The 23,431-nt window shown below is 49.1% G+C and overlaps 1 protein-coding gene across 1 annotated transcript in view; it reads right to left on the minus strand.

Moving 5' to 3' along the window:
* FAM102B (family with sequence similarity 102 member B) overlaps positions 1 to 17,096 on the minus strand; it is a 28,207-nt gene extending 11,111 nt beyond the window's left edge. The window contains exons 1-3 of the mRNA XM_036452780.2: positions 16,835 to 17,096; positions 2,174 to 2,294; positions 1,659 to 1,688 (exon numbers count right to left, since the gene is read on the minus strand). Coding sequence (XP_036308673.1) covers positions 1,659 to 1,688; positions 2,174 to 2,294; positions 16,835 to 16,974 — 291 coding nt within the window. The 5' untranslated portion in view covers positions 16,975 to 17,096. The remainder of the gene's footprint in view (positions 1 to 1,658; positions 1,689 to 2,173; positions 2,295 to 16,834) is intronic.
* Between the last annotated feature and the right edge of the window lie 6,335 nt (positions 17,097 to 23,431).

Raw genomic sequence — 23,431 nt, forward strand, 5'->3', positions numbered from 1 at the left:
GTTTTCTGCAGTTACCAGATTGCCCTCCAGTCTTTCCTCTGGCACGCTCAACCCTATTTTTTTTGTTTCCAAGTGGTACAAGCTAACCCCATTATATCGTTTCTTTGTAATTAAAATTAAAAAAAAATTGACTTTTGAGAGAGAGAGGAAGATTATTGATTTGTTGTTCTACTTAACTGATGCATTCACTGGCTGATTAATTTTTTTTTTTTTATTGATTTCAGAGAGGAAGGGAGAGAGAGGGAGAAGATAGAAACATCAATGATGAGAGAGAAGCCACATCCAAGGGAACATCTGGGAACCCCTATGGCTGTCTGATCACGATCACCCACACGCCCTATTTCAGACCTTACCTTTCTCTCTGAACCTCCCACACCTCCTGCACATCTGGACTCTGTGCTAATGCCTTTCGTCTTACTTCACTCAAGAAGAGGAGAGCAATCAAAAGAGCACTTGTCTTGCCCTAGCCAGTTTTGCTCAGGGATAGAGAGAGCGTCAGCCTGCAGACGGAAGGGTCCTAGGCTCAATTCCGGTCAAGGGCACATGCTCAGGTTGTGGGCTTGATCCCCAGTAGGGGGCGCGCGCAGGAGGCAGCCAATCAATGATTCTCATCACCGATGTTTCTCTTTCTCTCCCTCCTCTCTGAACTTAATAAAAAATACATTATATATATAAAAAAAGAGCACTTAACTTTCATAAGCTCTTATCTCCAGCCACATCCACTCACCTGCCTGCATCTGTGCCCGCATGTTACACTTATGGGAAAGGAGCTGGCGGTGCTCAGACTCAAGTTCACGGCTCCAGGACCTCGGCCCTGTCTTGCACTCTGCCTTTTCTACTGGGTCATTACCACCAGCACACAAACATGCTGATCTTCTCCGCCTTAATGGACAAAAGTAGCCCACACCTCAGCCCGCGTCTCCCTCTGTCTACTGAGCTGTTTTTCTGCTCCCCTGTTATTGCAAAGCTCCTTGCAAACGTCCACGCTGACTGTCTCTGGCCCCTTGGTCCTTGGCCATCTCTAGGCGAGGAGGCTTTTCTGTTATTTGTAGGAAAGAGCATCCTGACTGACATTGCAACCCACTAGTTTTAGGGAGTTAGGCAGATGTGCTGGCCGGGCCTAGTGCCCGGTTCTTGGCTCAGAGGACTGACTGGCTGATGGAGATACCATCACAGAGACTGGAAGTAAGAAGCATGTGGGTTTCTGGCACCACTTCCTTCTAGTCAGCAAAAAGGTGACCGCATTCTTCAGTAGTTCCATACAGGTAACAGAGAATAAAGGACGGCAGAGATCATGTCTATCAGAGGCTAAGAGGACACAGGGAGGGTCCTACTTTACTGGGGGAGGGGAGGGGGTGGGTGAGGATGGGGGGGGGGGCCCTGGGAGGTGGGACTGGGACTAGTTCCCGGGAAGAGTATTACTTCATAAAAACCAGAAATCACCTTCTAGTCCAGAACTGACACTGAAACCTAAGAACGCCCCACCATCAGCATTTAGAAAGAATGTGCCTATACTGTACTGCTGAAGCCAACGGTTCAACCTCCAAGCTGGGTTGTTTAAAATCAGCCCATGTGAGCGGCAATGAGAAGGGCACTCTAGTGAATGTTTAAGTTTTATAAATGACGCCCTCCAAAAGCGTTCAAGACCGTTCACTCACCTTTGCATAAGCTTTTCCACCTTTTAATTCCTGCCAAACACAGAAAACACGATTAAGTATCACATAATCAAAGGCTTAAAATGAAATATATGTCAAATAATTCTGAGTTAGACATGTTCACACTGTCAAAGATCTATACCAGTATATATAATCTGTAATAATAGAAGTGTAATATGCTAATTAGACCGGTCGTCCTTCCGGACAACCTTCCGGATGAAGCCGAGGCTGTGGGGGAAGCCAGTGTCCTGGATGCCAGAGGAAGCCGGTGCCGGCAGCCGGGGGAAGGAAGGCCTGCTCCTGCATGGCCTTCGTGCATCGGGCCTCTAATCTGTATATAAAAGGCTAACTTCAGATTCTCCACCCTGGTTGTCACGGTGATTTGAACTTCTGCTGCGAGTGTGAAGGGAAATGGCATGTAACAGTGCTAGGGACAAAGCAGAGCTAAATAAAGTGCGTCGGCAGGGAGGGGGCTAATTTTGGCTCCTGAAAGGGGAGACGGGCGGCTATTTCTGTACCTTGCGCACAGACACCCTGTAGATGCAGGGATCCAGGATGCCCGTGGCCGCGCTGGCGCTCATTTTGCACATAAACGAGAACTTCTTCCTCCAGTGAACACAGTTCGCTTGCACCACCTCCCTGAGGGGGGAAAGAAGAGCCAGTGAATGAACTATGATCCATGGCATGACAAGAAGGCACACATACGCTCTGCCACCCGGGTCTGCAATGCAAAAGCGCTACGTTAAATGGCAGTTTTTGGAAGCAAACACATTCCTAACAGTGGGCCCCGAAACATGTTTGAAGGTTTTAGTTATTCACAGGCACTGGGGAAGGGTGAGTTCACTTATTGATTCAGACTCTGAGTTGGAGCTTCGCTGTTCATTCATTCCACACACAACCGATCAGTGTCACGCCCGGCCACTGAGGCCCAGGCCCCGCTACCAAGTCTGTCTCTGCTACTTCACAGCTGTTCCTGAGTGAACCCCTTTCCTGTGTCTGGCCACCACCCTGAGCCTGTCAGTCCCTCAGCAGACACGTGGCAACAGTCTCCTACTTGGTCCTCGCTCAAACCCGCCTTCCTCTGTCTAAAACCCTTCACTGCTTCCCCACATCTGAGAGGATCCGGTCCAAGCTCCTGCCCTTCTCTAGTCTTGTCTCTCCACTCTTTTCTTTCTCATACTGCTGGCCATTCAGTCCCCAACAGATCATTTCTGTCATACTATTTCTCATTGGTATACCCTTGTTCATAATGTTTTCTCTCCCATTCCACTTCTCTTATTTATCAGTTTAGCTTTTTTTTTTTTTAAATCCTCACTGAGGATATTTTCCCACGGATTTCCAGAGAGAGTGGAAGAGAGAATGGGAAAGACAGAGAAACATCGATGTGAGAGAAACACATCCATCGGTTGCCTCCTGCATGCACCCTGACCAACCTTGGTACAGTCCCTTGACCGGAATTGAACCCAGGACCCTTCGGTCTGAAGGCCGACACTCTATCCACTGAGCCAGACAGGCTAGGGCCACCAGTTTTGCTTTCACTCCTTCAGTTTAGTCATCACTTCCTCTAAGAGTCTTTTCCAAATTGGCTGCAGGTGAAGGCCCAGTGTTCGGTGTGATCGATGGCCTGGGCTGCTCGGTCCTTGAATTCCTGTGTCTGCCACTCTCCAGCCTAGAACACTGGCCACCAGGAGGACTGGCATGAACCGGTTGAAGTGGCTTCCCCCTCATTCCCTAAGTCCAAATTCCTCGTTTCCTTTTCCCTGCCTGCTTGTGGCAGAGTCTCCTGTAATCACATAACATGTATTTCAAATGAACCAATCCTGTAAGTGGATTTTGTTGATGATGGCAACAAAGGAACTCAAGTAGAAATAGGCATGTTAATTTAAATAATCTTCCAGATTTTGTAATATCAAAACAATAGCTTCAGAGAATTAAACAGTATCTCTAAATAAATACATTTTTCTGTGTCTAAGGAAATTACTCAAAGTTTTTTGTGATAAAAATCTTTAAAACACACACACACACACACACACACACACACACAGAGCTATTAGAAGGCTGTCCAAAGTACATACACAAACAAAAAAAAAGTGGCAGTTAGTGCTTGACAATTTGTCATACTGATGGGTTACCATGGAAACAAACTCAGACTTCTTGGCAACTGAGACAAAAGTCACATTAGTAAATGCTTTCCGTTACATGAGTCATCAATTTCCTATGAGTTTTATACAGTTGCTTAACCACTTTCAAGAAACAAAGCGACAGAAGATGATTTGTGTTGATATTGTGGAAAGCTAAGTATTTCTAAGATAAAAATGACAAAGATTCGGGTTGTGACGTACGTAAGCAGAGGAATTAAAAGCAGCAAAATGTTGCTATGATTATTGTTTAAGCTTCAAAGGAGCAAAGGAAAATTTAAAGGTCTTTAGAAAATAAGAGTAATATAAAATAGAATAAAAATTATGTATCTATTTTTTGTGACGCCTTAGTTACTGTATTAGCAAACTGCATTACTTAGTGTAAGAATAACTTGCATATGTATACGTGAGGCATATATTTATTTTTTAGATATATTTTACTGATTTTTTTTTTTTACAGAGAGGAAAGGAGAGGGATAGAGTGTTAGAAACATCGATGAAAGAGAAATACCAATCAGCTGCCTCTTGCACAACCCCTACTGGGGATCTGCCCGCAACCAAGGTACATGCCCTTGACTGGAATCAAACCTGGGACCCTTCAGTCCACAGGCCAATGCTCTATCTGCTGAGCCAAACGGTCAGGGCGTGAGGCATATATTTAAAGTTCTGCCATGTCTTGGTAATTTGAATTATTTTTTAAATATATTTTTACTGTTGAAAGTATTCCAGATGTTCCCCTTTTTTCACCAATTGACCCCCTTCACCTCATCCTCACCCCCTCCCAGGCCTTCACCACACTATTGTCTGTGTCCATGGGTTATGCATACAGTCTATGCATGTAAGTTCTCTGGTCAGTCTTTTCTGGGGGGGACGGTGGCCCTTCTCCTGAGATTCGTCAGTCTGTTGCGTATTTTTAACGTTTTAGAAATGGTGATAAAGGGAAAACGCTGCTATGAGGAACGCAAGCTGTTCTGCCAGACATGATTGCCGGAGGTCAAGAGCTTGTGTCCGGAGCCAGTCATTTGGGTTCAAGTCTTGCCTCTGCTGCGTGGCGCTGTCCCCCTGCACACAGTCCCCACCAGCTCTGTGAGGCAGGGCGGGAACAGCACCCATGCCTCGCGGGGATTTCAGAAAACCAAGTGGATGATTATCCCGGGGTCTGGAGCAGCGCCTGGCTTACGGAGGATCTCCACAGTAAACGGTAGGAGTTGTTATCACCGAGGACCTACGCAGTTCTAAGGCCACTTACATCTGTCCTCCGGGGAGAAATAATGGCCACATTTACTAGTACAGACTCTGCTTCGTCCTTAACCTCTTTTATGAAAGATATAAATTCCCGAGAAAACAAGCCTGTGGGAAAGGAGGCAAGGGCAAATATTTTAAGGCTCCCAGGATAAATCAGATCCATGCAAGTGTGGCCTTGAGGACAGCACGGAGGACAAATGGATCTCACACCCAGAGGCACTGCTGGCTGGAGGAACTGGGGGAACTGGTACCATTCGACGGGAAACATCTCCTCCCTGCAATCTGCTGGTGGTGTCAGCGGGGGAGCCCACAGCCCCGGCTGGGGAACTTTCTGGTTGGGATACAGAGACCTGGAGCTCAGAGGGCGGGGCTGCAGACACCCTCAGCATGTGCCTGTGGATGGAGGCCCTGGGCACCGACAGGCCACTCGGGGAGGTGTGAGCAGAGCAGGGAGGGAGGAGGGCTGCATCTGAAACACCCTAAGGTGCTCGAGTGGAAGAGGCAGCACAGGAGACCCGTGGTCAACAGAGAGAGAAGCGGAGGAGTCCATGCTACCATGGCAACCAAACCAGGGGCAAAGCCTGCAAAGCGGATTAGCTCAGCAACCTGGAATGTGGCAGGGAGGGCAGGTGAGACAAAGACAGAAGAGAAGCGACCAGGAAGTCACTGCTAACAGTGGGAAGGTGGGGGTGGAAGGCAGATAACTATGGGACGTGAGACTGGGAACAAAGACCGCTGTTTTCTTTTCTTTTTCCCCCCCTAATATATTTTATTGATTTTTTACAGAGAGGAAGGGAGAGGGGGAGAGAGAAACGTCGATGAGAGAGAAACATCAACCAGCTGCCTCTTGCACACCCCCTACCGGGGATGTGCCTGCAGCCAAGGTACATGCCCTTGACCAGAATAGAACCTGGGACCTTTCAGTCCACAGGCCGACGCTCTATCCACTGAGCCAAACTAGTTTCGGCTAAACTGCTGTTTTCAAACATTTTAGTAATAAAGGGGAGAAGGTGAGGGTGGTGGCCGGGGGAGGGGGCATATGGTGGAGGGAGGATTTCATTTTAGCATGTGTTAGTGCGGACAGGAAGGAAGCAGGGAGGAGAAAAAGCCCAGATCTGACCGTGTGTGCATGTGGCGCCAGCGGGGACCCCCCTGAGAATGTCCCCAGACGGCAGGTGGGCCGGCCTGGCCCAGAGAGGGCGCTGCTGGAGGGGACAGGCTCTCACGTGGGCTCACGTGTCACCAGACCCTGCTCACTGCCTGCCTGCATCTCCCTTTTGTTGTTTTTTAAAAAATATTTTTATTGATTTTAGAGAAGGAGGGAGAGAGAGAAACAACATGATGAGAGAGAATCATGGATTGGCTGCCTCCTACAGGTCCCCACTGGGGACCGAGCCTGCAACCTGGGTGTGTGCCCTGGATGGGACCCTTCAGTCTGCAGGAGGACGCTCTATCTGCCAGGCCTTTTATGAAATGTTTTGTAGTCGGCTATGAATTGGTAAACATATGTTGCTGAGTCTATAAAAGGGTAGAAAAACTGACTTCAAAGGGCCGATGGAAAAGGAATATTGAAAGCACTGTGTAAACCGACAGGGTGCTATGAATCAACACTTCTCTGCAGAGCTTTTTCTGTGATACGTTCCCTGAGTCATGGCGCATAATAATTCCTTGTTCCCATAAAGTCCTGGGACATTTTCTTTCTTCCATCTGTTTGCGAATCCGCACCCAAGGATATTTTTTCCATTAATTTTTAGAGACAGCGGGAGGGAGGGAGGGTGCGGGAGAGAGAGAGAAGCATCGACGTAAGAGGCACATTGCTTGGTTGCCCCCCACGTGTACCCCCACTGGGGCCGGGGATGGGACCTGCAACCCAGTAGCTGCCCTTGACTGGGGATGGCAGCCTTAGATTCGTGGGCCGGCCCTCTAACCACTGAGCACACGGGCCCAGGCCTGGTCACTGGGAGATACAGGTAAGGCGGGGGGACTGAGAATGCTCCCATTCCTGAGCGGGGAGTGAAAGGAGTGGAACAGGACAAAGGTGCACGGAGAGGAAGAAAACACAAACAACAAACCAACCAAAAACACAAAAGAACAAAAGAGCACGAGGATCTTGATTACTCGCTCTCTGGTGAAGGCCCTACTCAGGCTGTCTGAATTATTAATTATCCTTAGAGTGATGGCAATGACATGACAATGAGGAAAAATGCATGCAAATGAGGTGCGTCACTGATCGGCTGCCTCCTGCACGCCCCCCACTGGAGATCGAGCCCGCAACCCGGGCCTGTGCCCTTGGCCAGAATCGAACCTTCCGTCCGCAGGCCGATGCTCTATCCGCTGAGCTAACCAGCTAGGCTGAACCATCTTTTCTAACTCCCTTCCTGGGGCTGTTATTTCCGAAACGTCTGCCTTGTACACAGAGGAATCGGTGGAGGCCACAGGATCGTCCCAGTGAGACACATGCTCATCTGAACTCCCAGGAAGTGGGAAGACCTTCGTAACCGGGGCAACGCCTTCAGAAACACACCACCTTAGCGGGTCCTGACGGGCCTCCAGAGGGAACCACTGGGATAACGTGTGAACAGCTTCGTATTTAGCCACCGGCCCCAGAGAATTCCCAGAAATCGCACTGAAACGTGGCTGCAGTCTGCGAGCAGGAAACAAAGTTCTGACTGGGAAGAGAACGCCGATAAATGAGTTCAGTTGAATGCTATGCCGCCGATGACTCACTAAACCGAAATGAAGCAAACACGTCGAGTCCACAATCGATACGATGGGCAGTTCCTGGTCTCGTGGAGATGGAATGAGCCGTGGGTGTACATGGTTTCTAAGCCACAATGCTTGGAAATGCCACTGGAGTGGGAAAAGCCTGAGGGATTTCTTCTAAAATAGTAAACAGGTTCTGGGACAGAAAAAGAATGTTTTTTCTCTGTAAGACAGAGTTCCAGGCATGCGTTGGTTGTAATATTCACACCCCTATTTTATCTTATACTATTCCTTCACCCCACCTTATAATCATGTTCAGGTTTCTATCCTGAAAATAAATATATGAAGTCAAATGGCTGTTTGTTCTGCTTCCCCACCTTTTACCTAATTCTATTTGGCCCCTTCTTTATCTTTTTCTTTTTGGTTAATCCTCGCCTGAGGATATTTTCCTATTGATTTTTAGGAAGAGTGGAGGAGAGAGGGAAAGACAGAGAGAAATATCGATGTGAGAGAAACTGGCCAGGACTACTCTGCTCCTTCTTTTCATGAACAAACTTCCCAAAACGAGGACAATACACTCAGTGCTTCAGCTACTCACTCCCTAACCACTTGAAACCTGGCTCTTTGCTCCTGAAAACAACCCTCTCAGGTCACCTCTGGACGGCCACACACAAATAAATAAAATAAAACTGGCTGGGCCTCCCGCTTAACCGCACACAAAGGCTAATCAACTTACACTCTTGAAACCATACAACTCCCAGACAACTGGATGCCAGGCTTGGTCAGTTGTTTGTTTTCTTTGACACCAAAGCAAAGGCTGGAGGCACCCGACCCTCTAGCTCTGTCATTCTCCCACTCCTAGTTAAGGTCACCCGGAAGTCCCTGTTCTTCTCTCTCTCTCTCTCTCTCTCTCTCTCTCTCTACCCCAACACCTGCAATCACACTGCGAGTAACTCATCACCCTGGACTCGGAGTTCTCTGTCCTCTGCTCCTTCCCGCCTCCAGGCACACCCACACCCTGGGCTTGGCAGCTCCCGCCTACTCTACTGAAGACTCCCAGTCCTCACATCCCCCTCCCTGAGCACATCTCCTATCCAGTGGTCAGCAAACTCATCAGTCCACAGAGCCAAATATCAACAGGACGACGATTGCAATTTATTTTGAGAGCCAACTTTTTTAAACTTAAACTTCTTCTAATGCCACTTCTTCAACATAGACTCGCCCAGGCCGTGGTATTTTGTGGAAGAGCCACTCTCCAGGGGCCAAAGAGCCGCATGTGGCTCTCGAGCTGCCGTTTGCCGATCACAGGCCTATCCCATCGAGGCTGTCACACGTTCCTCTCACGTGGGAGATTCCTTCCTCTCCCAACATTCTCTATGTCCCCACTTTGTCTTCCTGGCCTGGTTCTCCCATGACTGACTCCTTAAGTCTCTTTCTCATCGACGCTTCATTCCCTTGCCTCTTTGCCTCTCCCCTTACAAAGGCTAAGCCTGCAATGACCCACCACCCTTTCTCCCATCTCAGAGGAAAACGCATGAGCATGCTGGGGCTGGAATGGACTAAAAGGATGGCAGAGAGGCAGGAAAAGGAGGGAGGGCTGGGCAGACAGCGATGCACACACATTTGGCGGTGGGAGCTGACCGGGCGTGGCTGACACTGGAGGGTCAGGAAGAACAGTCTTAGGGAAATAAAACGTAAAGGCCTGACGAGTCATGTAAGGCACCTCTTCTGCTAAGGAAGAACATTCCGGACAAACGGACAAGGCACTGAGGCAGCCTATCCACTATTGCACTCTTCTCAACGGGAAACTGAACAGAATCGGGTTACTCTGCATGTGACAGCTCAATGCTGTCCTGAATAGAACATGTCTTCTTTAACATCTTCCCGAGCAGCATGTCTGTTCCCTCCTTATGGGACACATCTTGCATTGAACTGATGTATGACCTTGAACACATGATGTCCCTTTTCTGAGGATCGACTTTCTCATCTCCAAAAGAGGTGTGGCCCAGCTGGCGTGGCTCAGTGATCGGGCATCCACCTATGAACCGGGAAATCATGGTTCCATTCCCAGTGGGAGCACATGCCCGGGTTACGGGTTCGATCCCCAGTGTGGGGCGGGCAGGAGGCAGCCGATCAGTGATTCACTCATCATTGCTGTTTCTCTCTCCCTTCCCTTCCCCCTGCCTCTCTGCAACCAATAAAAATATATTAAGCCGAAGCCGGTTTGGCTCAGTGGTAGAGCGTCAGTCTGCGGACTGAAAGGTCCCAGGTTCGATTCCAGTCAAGGGCATGTACATTGGTTGCGGGCACATCCCTGGTAGGAGGTGTGCAAGAGGCAGCAGGTTGATGTTTCTCTCTCATCGACGTTTCTAGCTCTCTATCTCTCCCTTCCTCTCTGTAAAAAATCAATAAAATATATATTAAAAAATAAATAAAAATATATTAAAAAATAACACACTAATAAATAAGAGAGAGGTGTGGCAAAGGCCGAGTGCCCCCTGCTATCTGTCCTCCCCTTCTCTTGACTGTCCCCGATCTTTCTCTGAGCACATGGACATGCGGCACAGACGACACTCTCAGCCTTTCCTGGGGTGGATGTGGCCCCATGCTGGTGTTCCGGTCAATGAACTGTGAGCAAAAGGGACTTCCCCTTCCCCTCACCTCCTTCCCGGAGGCCGGATCAGATGTGGGGTGAGTCCCTGAAAGTGAGAACAATAAGCACCCTGGCAGGACAGAGCCACGGGATAAGGAGCCGGGCCCCTGACCACGTGACGGAGCACAGCCCTGCATCAGCTTGCACTTCATCCGAGAGAGAAATACACTCCTAACTCATTCAGGCCACTTATTTACTTCCATTTTTTATAATGTGTGTGTTACAGCGTGTGGCATATATCCTAACCCAATAGGAGGCAACATCTCTATAAAAGAGATTTTGTAAGAATTACATGAAATTAGGAATGTAAAACATACATATATACAAGCTCATCTTGTAGAATTTAAAAAACCGCTGTCTTCCCTCTTGAGACTCACCTTAGACCTTGTTACTGACATAATTCAGGATCCCCAGAATCTGAATGCAATGCCCTGGGCCTCTATCTGATAACTCCCCCCAAAGGCCGACACCCCAAATGGGAGACGGGGGAAGTGTACACAGTTCTATGTACACAGCTTATAAAGAACTGCAAACTGGATTCTTCTAAAATTGACTTTCAGCGATAATCTTACAAAGAATTATAAGTGTGCACAGAGCAGTATATATTCCTCGTATGGTTCCCATATAGCTGCCTGCTTTTGAGAAATATAAACTGCCTACTGTGCAAAGTTTAGTGACACAAAAACTTGCTGGTGTAAAATGGCATTCTTTTCCTATCATTTTCACCAAGTGGTTATCCAGGGATGGAGACTGCATTGTGAGTATAATACTATTGGGGAAAAAAAAAGTCTATGCCTGAGACTACTGTTTTTCTTATCTTTCACATACAATAACCTCAGAGGAAACTTAAAGGGGCCAGGTCTAGGGGTGTCTAGTGGTGCCAAATAACGGATGTGCATAAGACTTGGCTATAACGATGCTCACTGTAGCGTGTTTGTGAAACAAACATGCAAGTACAGTATGATTCCATTTTGGTTTCTGAAAAAAGTATATGGTGTGTGTGTGTGTGTGTGTGTGTGTGTGTGTGTGTGTATGTATATATGGATCAATAGAGACTCCTAAGTTAAATACCAAAATATTAATACTCGTTCTTCTCTACGTAATTTTTGTTCTTTTCGTTTTGCTTTCATATTTTCTAATTTCCTGCAGGAATCTATATTGCTCTTGCAGTAAGGAAACAGGTTATTAAAAGGAAGTACACGATGTGCAGTGAACTGAAATCTTGAAAACATGAGCACATGCTCTGGCCGAAGACAAGAAATCCCTTCGGCTTGTTTATAAAGTAAAGAGCCAACACACAGATGTACTCACTGGTTTCCCGGTCACGCCCTGGCTTCACATGGGCTTCTGCACGGCCCATGTGAAGCCTGGAAGAGTGTTCCATTGTGGGCACCGCAAAAGATGGAAAGCATACGGAGGACTGGGGAAGCCCCCAAAATTCAGAAAAATTTTCTTATTATTCCTTTAATTACAGCAGACCAGAAATAAAACCTGGTCTAGCAGGCTTAATAAACCTAACAATGAACTGGACACTTTTACAAAGCAAGCGTGCTCTGGAAAGATTTCAATAATGTAACATTCTGTCTTTGAAAGTTCTTCAAAACTTTTCATTAGGCAATCATCTGCCTTCAGTTTACTACAGCCGAACAACTGTTTTCTGAATGTTTTTGCTGTTGGGAAGCCTCACCCAAGGACATTTTCCCACTGAGCTTTAGGGAGAGTGGAGGAGAGAGGGAGAGACAGAAGCATCGATGTGAGAGAAACACGTCGACTGGCTGCCTCTGGCATGAGCCCCGAACAGGGCCTGGTTTGGGGAGGAGCCTGCAACCAAGGTACGTGCCCTTGGCCAGAATCGAACCCGGGTCCCTTTGGTCTGCAAGCCGACGGTCCATCCACTGTGCCAAACCAGCGAGGGCGTTTTCAGAATGTTTTATTAACTATGGTGAAATCTGATCCCATGAGCAACATTTATTACAAATAAATACCTTGGAGTCTTTATATTTTTTTCTAACCTCCTCCCTGGACATACCTTCCCAGGAGACCCTGGATCCTTCTAAAATTAGCGTTCACTAATAATCTTGAAAGAGGCAGAACAGGACACTGATGTGATATTGTATGCCGACTGTCATTGAACAATAAAATAAAATGTAAAATAAATAAATAAATAATAAAAAATAGAAGGGCAAAATGGTGCAAGGGAATTTGGAGGAAAAGTTGAGGAAGCAGGCTTACTTACACAATAACTTAATATACAGTAACTATTCTCGCCAGGCTGTCACCTCCACATAGTATGTTAAATACATAACTAACTGCCTCTTCTCCTCCCCAATATGTTACAGTCCCTCATCGAAGCAAAATCAAGCCAAGATGCTTCTGGACTTGGTGACTGTCATGTCATCAAGGCATTGGTCACGGCGTTATCATTTCATCGGCCACTTACAGAGAGACCTCCAAGTGCAGGCTCTTATGAGCTCCCGCCTGGGTTATTTTAAGACTCCTAATTTGTACGCCCGTTTTAATCTAGCCCCAATCGAATCCAGAGAACATCCGCACACAGGCCAGCTTAAGTGCCGCTCTGATGGATACCGCTGTAATTAACTAGCTATTAATAACAGGAAAGGGGCAGAGGGAAAGCCACACAATACAGGCATGTTCCCTGTAAAACACGTGGGAAGGGGATTGGACAAGGGAAGAGACACACAGGCCCAGGAAAGTTGGGGGAACTTGGATGGTGCTGCCTGCACAACTCAAAATTCCAGACCCCAAGAAAGTATCCAGGGTAAATCACCCTGAGTCTAGGCCAGCGAGGCTCTCTGAAGTTCAACACCAAATCAGTGCAGGGAACTGCTGTCCATCCACATTCCCAGGTGCCTGCAGACACAGTGCAAGCAGCCTTTTCTAAGGAAAGCGGTCTTGGGCCTGCTATGTAACTCATCTCCTATATTTGGGAGGAATATTACAGTTGTGAACTATATTCTATATAATAAAAGTCTAATATGCAAACTGACCGAATGGCAGAATGACCAGTCGCTATGATGAGCACTGACCACTAGGGGGCAGACGCTCAATGCAGGAGCTGCCCCCAGCCAGCAGGCCCCAGGCCAGCCAAGGTGGCTGCGAGCAGGGGGCCCCCCTAATCACCCGGCCGGTCGCCCCACAGAGGGAGGTGACTGGCAGTGGTGGTGGGAGGTGGGGCCAGTGAGCAGGTGGTGCCAAGCCTGCCAAGGCAGGAGCCAGTGGGGTCCCCGCTGGTCGCCCCACAGATCAGCCCTGATCGCCAGCCAGGCCTGGGGACCGTACTCGTGCATGAGAAAATCGCGCACCAGGCCTCTAGTTTGATTTATAAGAGACAAATAAAGTAATTTTTTAAAAAATTAAAATTATAGCTCTTAATTACAGATGCACTGCCTAGACGGGCACGTAGGGATGAAAATTATTCAATTCTTAAATCATGCACATCCTTTCGGCATTCTGGGCTTCCCTTTTCCCCTGTAAAACGAGGTACACTATTCAAACCTAAGCTTCCATTGCTGTCAGGATAAGGGGAGTAAGTGGAGCTTCTAGATTTGGAGACAAACCCTCTGGGAGAAGCTCCTGGTGTGCTCTGTGAGTGCTAACCGGGTGCCAGAGCACTGGGGGGGGCCGCTAGGGTACCTGATCTTACAAACCCCTCCACAGGCCCCTCCCGCCAGCGGTGGTTTCTAGTTTGCAAACCGGAGCTTCGGGAGACTAAGCAGCCACCCAGGTTTCCCCCGGCAGAGCTAGGTTTCAGGCGAACACCCACCTAATCCCAAACCTTCGCTCTTAGCTTTACACCAACCCCCTCTCCCTCACAAGGCACAGGCTCCTTATCGTGGATCGTTTCCCGCCAAACTAAACGGGGGTTTTTGTTTGGTCAGTTGGTTATACAGAGCACTTTTCTGAACCTTCCTGACTCTGATTAAAGTCAGAATTTCAGTTGGAAGAGGAAGGGGTTCAGCTGAACCCAGATCCTCGCCTTTTCCCTTTCCAACGGGTGCAAATTACACATAAAATTACACCCCTGGCTTGTTCGTACACCATCAGGAACCTCCCAGCTCAGCAGAGCACGCAATTTTCTCCTTTATCCGGCACAGATCTGTTTGAAGTCAGTATCAGCATCTCGGCATTTCACTTACCAGATGTGGGGACCTTGGGAAAGTTAGTTATGCTTTCTGAGCCTCAGTTTATTCGTCCACCAAGTGGGGAAATCCCTAGATCATGGGCTTGCTGTGAGAATGAAATAAGGTAACGTATTTAAAGGGCCCAGCCTATCCATGACTACCTACTACATCAGAATACCAACTGATTTGAGAGAAGCAGGCCAAATCAATAACCGGAGGGAGGAAGGAGGTGGTAGGGAAGGACCCTGACCACCAGGTGTCACCACTGGCCCAGAAGCCCTGGCCTCACAGCCAGAAGCGCTTAGGAGGTGGCGTCAGAGAAACAGGGTAAGGGTCAGGGTCAGGGGAGGACTACCACTTGCACCTACGGGACAGTCAAGAACTGACTTGGCTTTTCAACACCTTCACGGCTAAAAGCATTCTAAGTTACACTGTTCTCTTACCTGTGTTAAAAATTATTGCAGTGTAATTAATCAGCTGAATAGCCACAGGTTTGTCAGTACAGTTTAATTTTAAAAGTTACCCTCAGCTAACCATGGTTTTTTTTTTTTCCTTTGTTTTTTAGTTGATTTCAGAGAGGAAGGGAAAGGGAGAAGAGAGGTAAAAACATCAACGATGAGCCAAAACCGGTTTGGCTCAGTGGATAGAGCGTTGGCCTATGGACTGGGGGGGGGGGGGGGGGGGGGGGGGGGGAAGGTTCCAGGTTCAATTCCGGTCCAGGGCATGTGCCTTGGTTGCGGGTACATTCCAGTGGGGGGTGTGCAGGAGGCAGCTGATCGGTGTTTCTCTCTCATCGGTGTTTCTCTCTCATCGATGTTTCTAGCTCTCTGTCCCTCTCCCTTCCTCTCTGTAAAAAATCAATAAAAATAAAAAAAAACAACCCTCAGAGAATCAACAAACATACAGTAAAAACAAACAAACAAACAAACAACCACACACACACACAAACATCAACAATGAGAGAGAATCATGGATCGGCTGCCTCCTGCATGCCCCATCTTGGGGATGGAGCCCATAACCCAGGAATGTGCCCTTGACTGGATTCTAACTGGGACCCTTCAGGCCACAGGCTGACTGCTCCATCCACCGAGCCAAACCAGCCAGGGCTGACCCTGTTTTAATTCTGAGGCTCCACAGCGCTTCATCCTTGGCTTCGCCCAACGACACATTACCATTCCTGGCTTCCGAAGGCTCCGATATTGCCACGGCAGACACTTTTCTGGCCCCAATTCCACAACCTATTGACATTATGTCCTTTATGTTATTATTATTAATAGGATGGCAGATTAAAAGAGAAGCAGGGTGTTTTTAGGGCAAAAATAAAGTCTATGAACAGTTCGTTTAAGCAACAGAAGCATGAATTATTAACCTTTTTTTTTCTTTCTGGATTGCAGGAACTTCAAAAGTTCGTTGTTGTTTTTTAGATGCCGTACATGTTCTGTTTCCTTCAGGAACACTAGCTTGGGGTAAACCTGTTCGCTTAACGAGTAGCCCTGACATTACACAAGAGCGACTCCTAGGACTCGCTTCTGCAGCTGCCAACGCCTCGCCCCGCGGCCCAGGGGTTCGTTTCAAAGTGGGGGCAGGGGCTGGGCCCTCGCCCTGGCGCTGGGTCCTCACCCCGAGGGCACCGGGGGCCCCTGAGGGGGGCAGTCCTGCAGGGGCCCCTCAGAGCTGGAGGCACAGACCGCAGCCCCGGGCCCCGGGGACCGCGGGGCGGAGCCGGGCTCCGCACGGGCTTCGGTCGGGGCCGTTTCTGTGAGTGTTACCAGCAGCCCGAGTTCCACGCTGCATGTATTTCACAAACATGGAAACGTCTTAAGAGAAACCAGCCCGAGCTGGCTGGGCTCAGTGCATAGAGAGAACGTGGGCCTGCGAGCGGGCTGACAGGTCCTAGGTTCGATTCCGTTCAAGGGCACATGCCCGGGTTGCGGGATCGATCCCCAGGAAGCGGGGGGGAGAGGGGAGGGCGTGCAGGAGGCAGCCGATCAGTGGTTCTCTCTCATCGTTTATGTGTCTCTCTCTCCCTCTCCCTTCCTCTCTGAAATCAAGAGAGAGAGAGAGAGAGAGAGAGAGAGAGAGAGCGCAGAGCATCCTCTTCCTCGGGGAGCACCTGGCCTCGGGGGCCCAGAGGCGCCGGGCGGGCTCTGCAGACCGACGCCCGGGTGCCCGGGGGCTGGCGGGGCGCAGGCCGGTGCCCGCCCCGGAGGGGCGCTGCCCTGCCGGGGCCGCCGCGCTGGGGCGAGGCCGGGCGGGGGCGCGGGCCTCGGGGGCTCCGCGGGCTCCGGGGGCGCTCACCTGGGGGACTCGGCGCTGAAGCTGCCGCCGTCCAGCAGCCGCATCTTGCAGAAGAGGACGCCGTTGACGAAGGGCACGGAGGAGAGCTCGTCCAGCTCGAAGTCCACCTTGAACTTGAACTTCTTCCTCTTCATCATCATCCTGAGCGCCAGGCGCCGGCGGGCGGGGGGCGGGGGCGGCCCCGGGGGGCGCGCGAGCCGCCGGCGGGTCAGCTCGGCCGGACCCCAGGCCCGCGCCGCGCCATGGCCCGGGCGGCGGGCGGCGCGCGGGGGCGCGGCCAGCGGGCGCCGCGGGAGGGCGGGCAGCGGGGCCGGGGCCGGGGCCGGGGCCGGGGGCCGCAGTCCGGGCCGGGCCGCGCCGCGGGGCTTCGGGGCGGTGGGCGCCGTGTCGGTGCTCCGCTCGCCGCCGCGCGTCTGAGCCGCGGAGGGAGGCGCCGCTCCGGGAACCGCCGCTCCTCGGCCGCGGGCGCCCCCAGCGGCGGCGGCGAGCAGCGCAGCGCCCGGCGGAAGCGGGGGGCCGGGCGAGGAAGGGGGGGCGGGCGGCGCTCCGCAGGGGAAACGAGCTGCAAAAGCAGTTAGGGGTCACGTCGTCACGTCGCCCCGGGGTTCAAAAAAAGCGAACCAGACCCGAAGGAGCTCCGGCTCCCGCTTCCTCCCAGCCTTTTCCTGCAACGTAGCTCCGCCTCCCACCCGCCCGCCCGCCCGCCCCTCCGGCGGGGATTTCCCCTTGGGATGGGCAGTCCCGGGCGAATGGGAGTCATGAGCATCTCCGGGACGCTGTTTCCACCCAATGGAAACCCTAAACTAAAATTCGCTTTAAGTACTCAATCCATATAAAAGGAGGGCACCGGAGGGCAAGGCAAAAGCCTGAAGATGGGTTCGGGCCTACCACCGCCCAGGCGCTGGCCTGCTCCAGGCGGTGTCTCTGGTTTTTACTGGAAATCTGAAGGGCTTAAAAATAATAATTCTCTTTCTGGGTTTGGCTGTGCACACCGAGAACTAGAAAGTCTAAAAGCATGAAGGGCCAAAACCGTCAGCCTGTGGACTGAAAGGTCCCAGGTTCGATTCTGTCAGGGCATGTACCTTGGTTGCAGGCACATTCCCAGTAGGGGGTGTGAAAGAGGCAGCTGATCGATGATTCTCTCTCATTGATGTTTCTAACTCTCTATCCCTCTCTCTTCCTCTCTGTAAAAAAAAAGTCAATAAAATATATTTAAAAAGTAATAATAAAAGCATGAAGGCTCCCTAGCTGCACAGCAATTACCCGCCGTCTGTAGGCAGGTTACACGTGTTTTTCAATGTATGTTGCCTGCTTGGTAACACGTTCGTTTTCAAACCGAGTTATTACTGTTCTTCTAACTTCAGATTCCCTGTGAGTAATCTCTGAAGGGGACTAATTGAAGAGGTTCTCTTTCCCAAGTCAATCATTTATTAATGCATTCATTCATACTAAAAAAACATATATTTGTTAGTCCTCACCCGAGGTTACATTTATTGACTTTTAGAGAGAGAGGAAAAGAAGGGGGGGGGGGAGAGACTTTGATAGGCCATCTCCTGTGGGAGAGTGCTGACCACCAGGGGGCAGCTCCTATGTTGAGTGTTTGCCCCTGAGGTTTCAGTGTGCATCCTAGCGACTGTCCACTCTGGTCCTTTCACCATAATAGTCACTTAGGCTTTTATTATATAGACTTGTGCCCCGGTGCACAAAATTAGTGCACATTAAAAGGGAATTAATTAGAGAAAATATTTTAATATTGCTATTTGCCCTTTCTCTATACCAGAAGTGTCAGAGGTGAAAGAAAATTAGTAAAGTGTATATGAAAATCTCCCTCCTATCAGAGCCTGGGACATGCCTCGGGACCCAGAGTCAAGTTCCTGCTCACCTGCGCTCACCTCAAAATCTCGTGAGACCCAGACTCGGCCGGCCCCACCAGGCTGGCCCAGCCTTGCAGCCTCAGGTCCCCCGTCAAGGCCTGTCGGGCAGGGGGCATGGCCTCAAGTGGAAGAAATGGGAGAACCCAGAGGCAGAGTTAGGATTTGGGGTTGGGATTGGTAGGGGGTAAAGCTGGTTGCTTTGCAGGTCAAGGGGGAAGGCAGTAGGAAGAGTAAGCGGACATTAAGGTCTGTAACTTGGACTAGATGGTTGTGAATTCCATTGAATGAGCCTTGGAAGCTGGAGGGCAGGATGGAATGGAAGAGATAACAGCACTTGAACTGTCTGTCGGAGAGACACTTAGGGAGAGAAGGGCAGCCTTAGGTCAGGTGAAAGGTTAAGGCTGAAAATACACATTTGGGAATTAGAGTCTTTCCTGTTGGCTGAAGCCCCAAAGGTGGATAAAAATGAGTTACTCGGAAGAACTTTAAGGGGAAGACGGAGGAAGAGGAGCTTGTGAGAAAGAGGTTAAGGAAGATGGCCTGGAAGCCAAGAAAGAGTTTTCATCACTTAGTGTTCATGGTTACTAAGTCCTACTATGTGCCAGGCACTCAATGAACAAGACACGGGGGTGAGGTGGGGAGTGGGGGTGTTTATAAGTGAATGGAGGATAACATAGATGTGCAAACAGATCAGAGGGAGGGAAAGAGAGAGAGAGAGAAAGAGAAAGAGAGAGAGAGAGAGAGAGAGAGAGAGAGAGAGAGAGAGAGAGAGAGAGAGAGAGAGAGAGAAAGGAAGAGAGAATTTTCATGATCCATAGAGAGCAGAGGAAGGAGTTTCCAGAAAGTGCTGCAGAGAAATTCTGGAGGATTTGGACTGAGTGGAAGCAGAGTTTGCCACTCCAAATTATGCCACTTGGGATATTAATTATTTTAAGCTGGTTATTTTTTTTAAGAAACAAAAGACTCAGAAAGAACCATTGACCCATCTACCCCTTAACTGCCTAAGGGAATTCAGACAGAAAAGTCTAGTTTAAAGGAAGTGAGCTTATCACCTTATCTTAAACGAGTGTGACAGAAAGGGAGGTGCTTAGCAACCTCGGTGTCTCTGGTCTCTGGGTGGCCCAGCAGGAATTTCTTTACCAAAGGTTTGCTCTTTCTCACCTACCTTCCCTCTGAAGTCTCAGACCCCTGCCTCCCTCCTCCTAGTCTAGAACAGCATCTGTGCCTTAACTGCCCTAAATGTCCTCAGGGTCCTATATTCTATGAATCCGTCTGTATATATGTAATAAATTTTGTTATTTCTCCTGTTAATCTCTTGTGATATTTGATTATTAGACCAGCCAGAAGAATTGAGATGGGTAGAAGGAAAATTGTTTCCTATCTTACAACCGGAAAGAAGCTGTTAAATTGAAGATCTCGTTGGTCATTGATAAACGTGGCGGGAGAAGTCTCCATAAGAGGTGGTGGCAAAGTAAGAGCAAAGTGGTCTGGGAAGTAAATGGAAGGTAGTAATGAGGAGTGCATGGCTAAAAATTATTATTATTATTATTATTATTATTATTATTTAAAATATATTTTATTGATTTTTTTTTTTTACAGAGAGGAAGGGAGAGGGAAAGAGAGTTAGAAACATCATCGACCAGCTGCCTCCTGCATACCCCCTACTGGGGATGTGCCCGCAACCAAGGTACATGCCCTTGACCGGAGTTGAACCTGGGACTCTTCAGTCTGCAGGCCGATGCTCTATCCACTGAGCCAAACCGGTCAGGGCTAAAAATTATAGTTTTCTGCTTTTTGTCATTGAATGCAGAGAGAGGACGGTAGCTGGAGGAGGCGGGCTGGAGCCTCTTCAGCAGCATTCAGGAACTACCTGTCCAAGATTCACTGAGAGCCTGAGAGGGCCAAGCACCCTATAGTTTCGGGGATCGGAGACGCGGTGCCTGGAGGACTCTGGAGCCAACGGAGAGGAGCTGGCAGGCAGTTGCCGTCCGTGTATCCCAGAATCCTGCCTATGTGTGGTGGTAGAGGCTGCTGTGGGAGCGGATACTGACATCTAGCTGGGAAAGCAGGTTGTGGAACTTTCTGGGTGCGTGACATCTGAGCTGATGTCTGAACGATGAGAGTGGGGGAGGAGGCGGTTTCCAGGAAGAAGCTACGGCCTCTGCTAAGGCTCAGGGGAAGAGAGACCGTGTTGCAGGAGGAACTGAAAGCAGTTCAGGCTGCAACTTAGAATGGGGTGCAGTGACGGGGGTGTCATAGGGAGCCGCCGAGGTCTTAGAACAGAGGAATCATATATTCAGATTTGCTTTCTTTTTTTTTTTCTTTTTTAAATATATTTTTATTGATTTTTTACAGAGAGGAAGGGAGAGAGATAGAGAGTTAGAAACATCGATGAGAGAGAGTCATCGATCAGCTGCTTCTTGCACACCCCCCACCGGGGACGTGCCTGCAACCAAGGTACATGCCCTTGACCTGAATCGTATCTGGGACCCTTTAGTCCCCAGGCCGACGCTCTATCCACTGAGCCAAACCGGTTTCTGCTGCTTTCTTTTTTTAATCCTCACTGGAAGCTATGTTTTTTATTGATTTTATTTTATTTTATTTATTTATTTTTAAATATATTTTATTGATATTTTACAGAGAGGAGGAAGGGAGAGAGATAGAGAGCTAGAAATGTCAATGAGAGAGAAACATCGACCAGCTGCCTCTTGCACACCCCCTACCGGGGATGTGCCCGCAACCAATGTACATGCCCTTGACCGGAATTGAATCTGGGACCCTTCAGTCCGCAAACCGACGCTCTACCACTGAGCCAAACCGGTTTCGGCTGTTTTTTATTGATTTTAGACAGAGAGGAAGGGAAAGAGAGAAAGAGAAACATTGAGGGGAGATGGTTGCCTCCCCATCTGGGATCGAACCTGCAGCCTGGGTATGTGCCCTGATCAGGAATCGAACCCACAACCTTTTGGTGTACGGGATGACTCTCCACCCAATTGAGCCGTAGGGCCAGGACCAAATTTGCATTTTATAAAGATCTCAAGCTGCAGTGAAAGTAGATAGGAAAAGCCTAGTCCTCTTTTCGACTCATGTTTTGATTGTTAAACACCTTGTATGAGTCGAGGTCTAGGCAAAAAACAGACATCTTACTCAAAGTGTTGAATGAAATAAGAAAGCTGAACGAAATGACTCTTTACAGAGCAGGTAAGGGACCCACAGTCTGGTGGTGCCTCCTTTTATCCAGAACCAACGGAAGGCAGAGGGCAATGGAACCTGGAAGATGCAGTTGGTAGAGTTTGCCCTCCTGGGGCACGGAGGAGTGGAGAGTGGATGGAGGTGAGGGGACAGGGAACTACCAGCGCACACCTGATTCGGGCAGTGCTCACCCAAGGAACCCGAAACCATGAGCTATTTCAAAACACAGAAGGATTTCAGCCAGGCAAGCCAGAACTTCCGAAAGCCTTGGAAGGGCTGGAGGAGTGGCGCTCAGACTGCTGAGTTCAAGGTCACATCACTTGTGGCAAACAAGTTCACCGATGTCCGGTCCTCCTCTACTCCTAGGGCAGAGGGGAGTTTACATTTCTGGGTCCCCTCGTAGTTGGGTGGGGCCAATGACACGTGAGAAGTAATGAGTCACTTCCAGGAGACAGTGAAAGCCTTTGAGCAGTTCCCTAGACTTCCTCTTCCTTGTCACAATCGTCACGGAGGAAACCTTCATTAAGATGTAGGAGCCATAAGACCGAAGCAGCCCAGATCGCTGAGTCAGCACTCGGAGGACTGCCAACACCAGCAGTCTACTGCCCTGCTCCGTTTCATTGAGATACAATTGACATATAACCTTGTATTAGTCCAAGGTGTACAACGTAATAATTAGATACAGGTGTGGACTGTGAAATGATCGCAGTCATCACTTTACTTAACAGCAATCACCTCCCTCTGCTCTGGTTGGAATTGGATGTCTAGGGAAATAGTAGAAGTTACATGGAGAAGATGACAGAGGCTCTATGGACCTGGGTCCTTAGTGACTGTGTGGCTAGAGCGACTCCCTTGCATTACCTCAATGTATCGAATAGAAGTAGGGCGCTGTTGTAAAAATCTAAAGCTACTCAGGCAGGCAGTAGACAGCTAAGAACCATTATCAGCTGCTGGAAAATGGAAACTCGTGGCAAGATGTTTGGTACGAGTTGCCTGTGCCAATCAGAAGGCCAGTAAGCGCCTGCAAGGCCCATATCTCTAGAAGAGGTTGGAAAATAGCACATTAGTGGGTTATGCTGACTAGCTGCATTTAGCAAGATATTAGACAAATGAGGTGGAGCTCATGCAATAATAAGCAGGTTTGCATGCATAAATAAAAAGGAATATAGTGAGTACAGGGATTTGGAGCCTTGAGGGATTGGAAATACTGCAAAGTATCAGAAAGGGATTGGAAAAGCTTTGGGGCAACACGGTCCATTAAAGCTCAGAGATTATCGATTCGTTTTATGGTGTAGCCTTCCCACTTAAGTCTGATGGTCTTTTAAACTGAGAAGCAGAGGCGTGAACAAGCAGCAAAATAAATTAGGATGGAGAATCATCTCTAGGAAAGAACTTTAATGTGACTGGCATATGAAACGAACTGGATGCCAACAGATCAGTTTTTGAGGGGGTGGAATGCTAAAGAAATCACTGGCCTGTATTTAAAGCTTTGCTGTACACAAAGAAGCCATGATTCCCAACACCCACCTGA

Source organism: Pipistrellus kuhlii, unplaced genomic scaffold (assembly GCF_014108245.1).
Source record: "Pipistrellus kuhlii isolate mPipKuh1 unplaced genomic scaffold, mPipKuh1.p scaffold_m20_p_24, whole genome shotgun sequence".
Lineage (NCBI taxonomy): Eukaryota > Metazoa > Chordata > Mammalia > Chiroptera > Vespertilionidae > Pipistrellus > Pipistrellus kuhlii.